Source organism: Bactrocera latifrons, unplaced genomic scaffold (assembly GCF_001853355.1).
Source record: "Bactrocera latifrons isolate USDA-ARS-PBARC rearing strain unplaced genomic scaffold, ASM185335v1 scaffold_145, whole genome shotgun sequence".
Lineage (NCBI taxonomy): Eukaryota > Metazoa > Arthropoda > Insecta > Diptera > Tephritidae > Bactrocera > Bactrocera latifrons.
The window spans coordinates 522,762-533,659 of record NW_017534908.1 but is presented as its reverse complement, the minus strand read 5'-3'; the positions used below and the strand labels follow the sequence as shown (position 1 = coordinate 533,659).

The 10,898-nt window shown below is 32.3% G+C and overlaps 1 protein-coding gene across 2 annotated transcripts in view; it reads left to right on the top strand.

Moving 5' to 3' along the window:
- The window catches only part of LOC108965690 (serine/threonine-protein kinase SBK1), a 45,262-nt gene that overhangs the window by 4,937 nt on the left and 29,427 nt on the right, over nucleotides 1–10,898 (top strand). Inside the window, exon 1 of one of the 2 annotated variants that reach the window (XM_018928269.1) lies at nucleotides 5,703–5,891. The exons of the other annotated variant lie outside the window; for it this stretch is intronic. Within the exon in view, the coding sequence (XP_018783814.1) occupies nucleotides 5,831–5,891 (61 nt within the window). The 5' untranslated portion in view covers nucleotides 5,703–5,830. Of the gene's footprint in view, nucleotides 1–5,702; nucleotides 5,892–10,898 lie in introns of those variants that run through there. 2 annotated transcript variants of the gene reach the window in all.

Sequence of the window (10,898 nt, the reverse complement as noted above, 5' to 3'; positions counted from 1 at the left end):
AAATTGAATAATTTTTTACATAGTTTTTAATAAATTAATAAAATTGATCAAATCATTAGAAAGTCATTTAATTCAAAATTTTGTTGATTAATTATTTTAAACTTAACCTTAAATAAATTTTATAACAAAATATGCATAAAAGAAAACAAAAAAATTTTACTTCTTGTACTACTTGCTAACTAGTTACAAGATCACTAGTTACAAAAACAGTTAATTTCACGAACCTCAATTTCTTTGCTTCGGACTACGCTATGCTTGGACAAATACAATTTGCCAACACAATACAACGGTTTAAATAACACTGTCGTTTGCTCCACAGGCAGCGCAGACTTTGTCGCCGTTGCCAGCGGTGTTGCGACGACAGGATGCTTCATTTCTTTTCCTTCCAATTTGAGCTATTTTTAGCGCGCTCAAATGTATGTATGTATGTATTGATTGAATAAATGGAAATAAATAAATACAGAAAAATAAATGTAATACATACAATACAGATAGCATGCACCTATGTATGTACATATGTAAAAATGTATATTTGTGATATTAATACTCATGAACTTACCTTCGTGTTATATGTATGTGTGTCTCCTTGTTGTTTGTAAGTACCACGCGTAAGGCGGGTGGCCGGTGGCAAATGTAGGTAGCAAATGCTATGCTGACGCTGCTAGCTCATATACATAAATAAATAAATGTATTAAGCGCATTTATTGTATAATATACTCGTTTGTATGCATAGTATGTATGTATAGATATGGTGAGAGTTGTCACTAGTCAAAAATTACGAGCGCATGGAAGTGACAGCTGCAGTTTTTGTCATATTCCATGCTGTGATTTACGTTGTCGCATTTATGCAAACTCATTTACATATTTACATATAAAATCTACTATATAATATTTATTATTGAATTTGCATTGCATCATTGTTTTTTATAAGAATAATTTGTGGTTTGTTATAGTTTGCATTCTACGTCGTTTGAATGATGTTGATGTGGGAGGGTCCATAAAAATTCTCGGAATCGTAGATTCGGAGAATGTGGCTTTGTTTCGGACAAAAATTCATGTAATATTTTAATATTTTTGAAGACTTTTTGTCAAAGAAAAAATATTTTTATATACATAGGAACTTGATTTTGATTAACCAGTTTGTATGAAGGTTGCGATCAGATCGTTACTTTTGGAGATAATAGCGTGGTCTTAGAAAATAATATTTTTCGTTCTTCCTTTTCGTTGTCTGACGCCAATTGAAAATTCCATTTGTAGCCATGTTCTAGTCTTTCCAACAGAGTGGAGGTCTTCTACTTCCTCTGCTTCACTCGGCGGATACTGTGTCGAATACTTTTAGAGCTGAGGTGTTTGCATTCATTTAGACGATACGGCCTAGCCAGCGTAGCTTCTTCTTTCTTTCTCAGTATTAATAACAAAGTCAAAATTATTAAAAATATTTTTTTTTTAATTTTAGTTATTTTTTCATATAATACAACGCTGGAAACAAATTATTTTAAATTTCGCATTCACCCGCCTTCGCGTAAATTTTAATGGCATGCTTTTTAGATATATTATTACCCCTGAACCTTTTTCTATACGCACCTTATAATCAGCGTATGCGCTTTAATGACGCATCGCCTTATAAAAATATCCTGCAAGTATCAAAGTAACACCCACATTCGAATATAATTAGAGAGCATTATTGTACATATTCATAAGGCGTAAGCGTCATAAGCTTTGCCTTTCAAGAGTATAGCTAAACATACATATAAGATTATATTTATAAATTTGATTTCAGAGGCATGTACTTATGTAGGTGGGTGATTTATTACGGTAAAACAACTTAAATCACAGCAAGTATCTTATGGAAAATATCAGTTTTATAAGCGTCAAATATCAAGATTACTTGATTGGTTATTATATTAGTTATTTATCGTCACCTGAAATGGCAAACAGCGTATTATCAAAATAAAATAAAAGGTGATTTTTTTATTGCTTACGATTCACTACATCATATTACATATATCAAATTTTAAGTTCCCGCTGTCAGATACATACAACCAATACATAACCAATACATAACCAATATATAACCAATGTATAACCAATATTATAACCAAAACTCAAAATTTCTTTCAATATGTGTGGTTTCTATTATATCGTTTTTCCATCGCCTGTAAACTTATGAAAGTGTGTTTCGTTATTTTGCATTTTAAGTGACGATATATATGTGGTAGAGTGAATAACAAATATAAAAAATTTAAAATATTTTTTTTTTATTTAAATTATCTCAAAATATTAGAAATGTGTGGTAGTAATTTTTGACGTTATCTGCAGATTAATTAAGACTTATCCTTGGTTCGAAAATAAATTTGTGTGATTGATTATCAGTCCAGCGGCTGTTTTACTTTAAAATCCTCCAATATCCAACTCCATAAAACTTTTGAAGTTAACTTGGAAGTAAAAATAGACTTAGTTTTTCAGCTTTTATTCATAAATATTCGATTCTACATAAGGTACCGGTTTTACAATCGAATATATTTTGAGTTTATCTAAAGGTTAGTTTGAGGGTGATTTTAGATCTTTAAGAAATATAAATATTCGACTAAAACATATGTTAGACTAATAAAGACAGCCCTTACAGCTGTCAGGCATGTTTCCTTAATTTGATGTTGTCCCTTTAACTCATAAGCGGATTGGTATTATCATTTCAGCTATAAGAAACCGAGCTGATAGTGAATGGGACACATTTCTTTGAAACTCTCTTTGAAAAGAAGTGGGAGGAGTTAAGATTATCATACATATTGTTTTTCTATCGCATCTTCAAAATTTTTGAGATTACGCACCTATTAAAACTCATACCACACATAGCTTTTTTAAAAAAGAGCACGGCACTCTTTCTAAAGCTCTTACAAAACAACTCAACAAAGCTTAAGGGTTTAGGCCAGTTTAGGGATCTCTTCTTTATTGGCGGATGAGATAGCATCCAAGGCTATTTTCTATTCTATAGTTTCCAACTATATAGTCTCACATCACCATCGCCACCATCTTTTTCGATACCAGACGGAGTTCAGTTGCTAGGCCCAATAGGAGTAGTCAACCATTAAGATGCCTGTACTTGACGCGAATTTTAACAGTCTCTGCGCCCGGACTTTCGATACTTCCTTTAATCTAATAAGGTTTTCGGACCGTAAAGCCTAACCTTCTGACCAATCTAAAATTAAAAAAAAAAAAAATCGTTTTTAGTTTGCTTAAAATGCTGAGGGAAACTAGTATTAAAATCATACGTAAATCTCCAAGTTCGAGACTAGTCGTACTAAACTTGAGCAAATATATTTTACCTCATCAAAATTACTGTGCGGCACAGATTAACCGCTCCAATCTCACACAACAATAAATACTAGCTACTGTATACAAAAATATACCAAAAATTTACATGCTCCACGCTGTTTTGCTAATTTTGGTGCACAATTCGCCGAACAATAGGGACAATCAAAGCTTACAAACAAAAGGAAGCGCAGCCTACCCTCCCTGACGTCTAAAAGGACGTCAATATGCGCCGAAAAAGACCTGCGGGCCTGGCACCAAGCGTCACCCACGATAAAGGCAAATCCGGAGAAAAAAAGCGCAACGCAAGCGCTGAAATCTACATAAAACGACGAACGGAAGCAAAAGCGAAAAAAGGACAACCAAGCTTATAGCAGCAACAACAACAACAAAAAACAAAAACATAAAGCGCCTATCCGTAAATAACCACTTGTACGTGTAAACGATTCACGTGTGACTATGTGTGTCTGGCTGTTGCTGGTGTGTTGTGGCGCTTCATTATACCCTCTACATGGTATAACAAGTTTGCTACGAAGTTTGTAACACAGTTCTTGCGATATCCAGCTGAATTTTTACAGGGGTGGTTTTTACGCTAAGAAGTTACTAATTTGTTGGAATTGCCAATATTATATATAGCTGTCATACAAACTGACCCATAAAATTCAAGTCTTTATAAGGAAAACTTTCTTATTTGAAAATATATCTGCTTGAAATTCATTATTCATTATTGTAGAAGAAAATGCTACAAACCCCAAGGAAATTGTTCAGATCAGACCACTATAGCATATAGCTGCCATACAAACTGACCGTTCAAAATCAGGTTCTTGTATGCGAAAATTTTTTATTTGACAAGATATCTACACGAAATTCGACAAAGACAAATCTTCAAGTCAAAGCTACAAAATCTGTACAAATTGTTCTGATTGGTTTACTATAGCGTATTTATGCCATACAAACTGACCGAAGGAAAATCTGCTTAAATCTTTTTCTATACCCTTTTTATGCTATAAAAACGCTACTAGGAAGGGTATTTTATCTTCGTTGCAGCCGAAGTTAATGTTCTTTCTTGTTTTTATCTTTGCTTGTGTGCCACTGCTGCAAGTGTGTCATCACAGTGATGACGTCAATGGGAGTACGCTTCCAAACGAATGACTGCTCCCGTTTAGTGACATACATACACACAAGCACAGACGTACACACTTGTACGAATTTCTTTATGAATGTATTTTCGTCACACCGAGTGGCGCCTGTGGCGGCGACGTCAGCAGCAGATTACATTTTACCACTTCGGTGTGCCTTAATTTTGTATTACCTGTGGCTGATTGTAATCGTTGGCAGCGCTGCTTACTTGGAAACTTAATTTTTGTACTTGCTGTACTTGTATTTGTTGTTGTTGTTAACAGATCCTTAATACACAGCGGCGTGGGTTGGGTTTGTGTGCCAGTGGCGCGCTTATGGCACACTCGCTACTATGCTGCTGTATAGATGGCTATATATTTGTATGCTTGTGTGTGTACACACCAACACTAGCGCATATTTCTACTCGGCTAGGCTGTTAACTGTTGTTTAAATGTATATGTGTAATTGTGTGTCACTTCCTTGCTGCATTGGCATGTGCTTCAGCCAAAGTCTGGCTATTATCCTCGTCACAGTCCTCATCGAAAGTGCTTGCGCTGCAGTAGTGTACACGGCAAGCTCATCGTGTGTTCGCTAGCTGGTCCGCCGCAGTCATTCGTCTACCGTTTCGCTAACGCTTTTAGTGCCGTGCAATTTGTTTGCGATTTTCATTTGCAATCCATTCAATAAGCAGCATATTTATTGTTGTTCTTTAGTTGTGTTCAATGTCAAGTGGTGTGTTGCAAATCAAGCATAAACTAACGGTACACATGGAGTGAGCTCTGCGCATTAAAGAAAAATAATATAAGAAAAGTGAAGCAAAAACTCTCGTTGGCCTCAAGTGGTTGCGTGCATGCGTGGGCGCGTGCTAGTTGTTGTTCTTGTTGTTGTGGTCGTTGTCACGTTCGTGTAGTTCCTGTTGCACGGCTGATTGCATCGACAATTTTCCGTCACCTCTGGTTGCTGTGGTCAACAACAAACGCACGGCGTGTGTGCTGTCAGGCAATGCGCTCATTCCTGTTTTCCGCTAACACACACACATAAGCATACGCACACGTCTACTACATGAACATTTGTGAGCGCTAGTGAATTTATTGAAATTATTTACTTTGGGGGTATTATAATTAAATGCGGCATTAAAAGTTTTTATTAAGCGCATATTTCATATTCAATTGCCTAATTATCGCGCGCGCATGTTTGTGTGTGCGCATAGTTTCTTCATTTGACTGTTTTATGTCGTCGTCTACGGTGTTGTAAATAACCGTGAAAAGACACTTGTGGCGGGACGAAATATTGCGCACAATAAAAGTGCCATTAAAACGGCTTACATTGTTGTTGCGGAAGCGGGCGTGTAGCACTCGGAATTTGGTAGCGGCGCACTCACACACATACATATATCGTGAAAATGCAGTGGCTGCTGTTGAAGAACATTGAGAAGACGTTGTCTTATGTGAAACGCATGAAAGGTGAGCGTCGCACACAGTTTTTGTAATTTATTGCATTTTTTTTGCTGTGCTAGACATGGAAATCTTGCATTATTTGTATGCATATCAACGAATATTTCAGGAAAAATACTAATCTGTGTTGTTGTTGACATTTATGCTGTTTTAAAATGCATTATGCAGCTTATTTGTAGTTTATTGGATAGTTTGGAGACCTGAAAGCAACAATATGTTAATTTGGTTAATATTTCGACTTTCTCATATTTACGTTTTTGTAGAGAATTCTTTTTTTGATGTGTTTGTCTTTTCATTTTCGATTTTACTTTTTTTAACAGTTCTTTTTAATTTTTTTCAAAACAGTTCTTTGTGGGAATTATAGTTATTTTTCAGACGCAATAATTTGCTTTTTGAAAAATATTTTTTAAATTTGAGTTTAATATTGTTTTTTATAAATTTTTTTTTGAGAAAATTTTATGTTTTGGGCTTTTTCAAACTCGAATTTGATATTTTTTTTAATAATAATTTCCTTTTGAGAATTAGATCTTTTTTAAGAATCGATGTTAAACGTTCTTTGAGAATAATTTTTTAAATCGAATTTAATACTTTTTTGAATTTTTTTTTTAATAATTTGTTTTTGAGAAAAATCTTTTTTTGTTTTTAAATTATTGTTTTTTCAGAATCGATGTTAATTCATTTTTTCTGAGAATTATTTTCCAAATTCAAATTTAATTTCAGACTTTTCTTGAGATTTTGTTTTTGAGTTAATTTCTCAAATTCGAATTTGATAATTTTTTCGAATTTGAATTTAATAATTTTTTCAGATTTTTTTTAATACTTTGATTTTGAGGAAAGCTTTGTTTTTTAAGTGTTTTTTTTCTTTAAATTCGAATTTGATAGTTTTTTGGTGATTTTTTTAAATAATTTATTTTTGAGAAAAGCCATATTTTTTGAAAATTATTTTCCGATTCGAAGTTAATAATTTAGTTTTGTTTAGAAAATTACATTTTTTCGAATTGAATGTAGTATTTTTTTGTGGAGACTTGAAAGCGGCAACAAGTTGATTTTTGTTTGCAGAACTTCGTTGGAATTCGATGTATTCCAAAATAGTTTTTAATAATTTTTTTAGAAAAACTTTCAGTATTATAATTTTTTTAAGTTCAATTTCACTAACTTTTTTTCTTAAAATAAATTTTTTTGAATATTATTTTTTTTTTGGAAATAAATTTCGGTATTATTATTTTTTTTTTAAGTTCAGTTTTATTAGTTTGTTTTCTTAAAAGTAATTTTTTAAATATAATTTTTTTTTTGAAAATAAATTTTTTTCCCAATCAAATTTAATAATTGTTTTTAGAATACTTTTTGGGAATTATTATCTTTTTTAAATACGAATGCAATATTTTTTTTAAAAACTCTGCTTAAGAGTACATGTTACAAGTACAAGTTACATGTCTCAAGTTTTATTTTAGTATTTGTAATGTTATGTTCTAAAATGGTTATTTAACAATTTTTTAGAAAGGGTTTGTTGCTTCAGAATTATTATTATTTTAAATCAAGTTTTTTTGAAAATAATTGGTTTTTAAAGTGTTGTTTAAGTAATTTAAAAAAAAAAAATTTTTTTCAAAATATCTTTCCAGATTCGAATTTAGTAATTTTTTTAGAATATTTTTTTAGAATTAGTAAGTTTTTCAAATTCGAATGCAATAATTTTTTTAAAAAACCTTTTTTTGAACATAATATTAGTTATTTAAATTTATATTAAATAAGGAATTAGAATTTCGCTTCAAATTCGAAATTGATAACTTTCCAGATTCTTTAGAAATATTATTATGTTTTTATATGATCTAATAATATTCTAAGGTTTTTGTAGAGTTCTTATTATTATAATATGTTGTTTTTTTTTTTCAATACCGAAACGAATTGGTAATAAGTGCACTCAGGATTCATGTCATTAGCACATAAATCATAAATTTCATATTAGCGCTCATACTCATAATGTCAAAATCAGCTGTTTCGCATTTTTTATACTCTAAAAACTTAATTATCGATAATTACAGAAAATAAAAAATCTTAAAATCATAAAAAGTTTAACAAAACGGGTCATTAATATTTTGAATATTTTCGAATGCAGAAGCAGCTGGTTTAACAACACAGCCTTATATAATTGAATCGATATGAGTACTCATAAATTCTTTTCTCCATACACTAATTATTATTGCAAAACAGAATTCTAAGATGTTATATAATCTAGTTTTGAAAATTTATTTTCTGTAAATAAAGCATTTCAACTTGTTAAGAACGGAATATTTTCATTTGCGAAATATTCAACTCAAGAGTCGATCGGTTATTATTATTCTCGTTTTAAGATAACTTATATATTTTTTGATAATTAAAACTAATATTATATAATAAGTTTTAATTTTTATTTATTACGAAAATTCAAACTTTGTGTTTATGATCTTCCGCTGTTAAAACGCAGTGCACCTGCGCACCACGGCGTATAAGTCACTTTTTGCTGAGCAGTTAAATTGACATAATTTTAAATAGTTATGGGTATATAAACTATATTCGAAATGGGGTCATACATATGCACCTATATTGAGTGCACATTTTCAATGGCCTGCTGCGGGTGCACCACTCACCGAGTGCGACTAGCCTTCAAACGATCATTAAAAAGAAAATCGGCCAATAACCGCATGCACGGTGTCTAGTAAATTATCAAGCATAATTTATTATCTACTTTAACATTCTATTCTATACATAATTCTTACTACTTTGACGTCAGAGTACAGAAAACAAAAAAAACAAAAAATTAAAAAATAATACAACAAAATGTTTATTTCGCGCTTTCAAGAATTTTTCAATCTGTGCGCGCTATTTGGTATTATAAAAATTTTACTTGTAAATTGTAAAAGTGTCAAAAAATGTCAACGTTATATTACATACATAAACCAACCAAGTTGAAAAAAAAAATACATATAAATGAAGAAAAAAAAGAAAAACAAACAAAACAATGCAATTTCTGTAATGCAATGTGATTTTAATGGGCCACTTGTGACGCACATGATAGCCTTTGACAAACAAAAAGAAGCGAAAAATACTAAAAATCAGAACAAAGCAAACAAAAAAAAAAAAACATTTGAATACACATAAAAAAGAATAAAACACTTGAGAAAAAGTGAAAAATATAGCACTTAAACGGCTGGCATTACGCGCCGAGACCAACCGGGCGGCAGAAGTGGCGAAGTCGCCAACTCTTTAATATGTCTGCGGTTTACTCGCGCTGCTTTATTGGCGTCAACTGACTTTTGATGCGTTTAATGATGAGCTCTATAATAAATTCTTCTCTAAGAGAATTCGCGTGTTAAAGCCTTTTTGAGTTTTAAAAAATCCTTCAAATTTTAATTTTTGTAATATTTTTAAATATAAAAAAATATATAAATCTTACACTTCACTACTATTTATTGAAGTTCAATGCCTATAAATACCCAGCCTGAGTTTATTTAAAATTAAATGGCACGCACATTGATATGCGCCGCTCACACTCAGCTCCTGCCACCTTATCACCGTGCTTGCGTATTTTTAAAAATATTCATTTCTCTCTGCCAGGGTTGTTGGTCCCTGCCGCTGTCCGTACTTACGTCGTTTGCCCAAGACGGTCGTTAGGTAGGCCAATGGGTTCGCCAAATCGGTTGCTGGCTCAAGATATATAATTTAAAAAAAAATAAATTAAATTGCGAAAAAAGTGAAAGCGTGAATGCGTGGGCTGATTGTCGCACAACTGAGCGCAACAATACAAATGAGGTGTATTTGATTTAAAAAAATTCTAATTTGCATAGCGTTATAGAAAAAATATACTTAACCATATGAGAATGCAGTATAATACAAACTATTTGAAAACATATTAATAAATATATAGTATAATATTTGATGGACATACACACATACATATATAAAAACATACAACACCTGTCTCTTATACACATCTAATAACTTAAAAAAATTTAAAAAAAATAATTAAATAAATAGAAATTTAAAAATATATAAGGTAATATACAAAAAATTAAAAAAAAACATATCACATAAAATGGCCATATCACAGAAAATAAACTAAATAAATAATGAAAAATAAAATAAAAAATGTAATCGAAAAATGGCAATAGAACAGAATAAATTTTATAAAAATAGTTATTCAAATATTTAATATCTAAATTCAGTGATTTCGTTTTCGCGGGTGGGTCGTTGGAAAATCCCTTCTGCATCATCAGTGTTGCCGTCGCAGCAACGGCAGGTGCCACTTGTAGGTCACTAAAAATGCTTCCTCTAAGGAACCGTCGCCCATCCTGGGACCACATTGGCATTACTTCAAGATTGCGTTCTATTTTTCTCCTGTGTCCTGTGTCCAGTACCCGATTTTTGTTGCGTAGCAGATTGTTGCTAACTTCTGGATAATCCCACTCCAGTATGACTCTGATTAAATTGTCCCCGTTTTGTGGAGAATTTTTAAGATTTCTTCGAGAGCGTCGATTATATGCACCCATCTAGCGCTATTGAAAGCGTTTCGGACATCTAAAGTCGACAGCAACACAACTCTTTCATATTTATACCTCCATTTCTATTAAAGTCTTCCAGCTTTGTTGATAGCCGCTTCGAGTCTGGATTTAAGTTCAGCTTTTCCGCTGTATCCAGCATACATAGTGGACGGTATGCTGATGGCAAGTTGGGATCTGCTTTTCTCTTACTGATAAACACTAACCGTTGCTTTTTCCAGTTATCAGAGAATACTCCGGCTTCGAGGATTTTTGCTGGGATCTTCGGGGCCCGGGAAGGGTGATTTGTTAGTTTTGAGGTTGCCACTGACTAGTTGTAGCTCTTCGAGGGTAAACTGTGCGATTTGCGGAAATCATAGAGTCTTCTTTGGATCCCTAGCTTTGTTTTGTGTGTGGGGAAGGGTGCGTTTGCGATATGATTCATACAATAAAAAGAAATAAATTATTTAAAAATAAATAAAGTAAAATAAAATAAACAAAATTG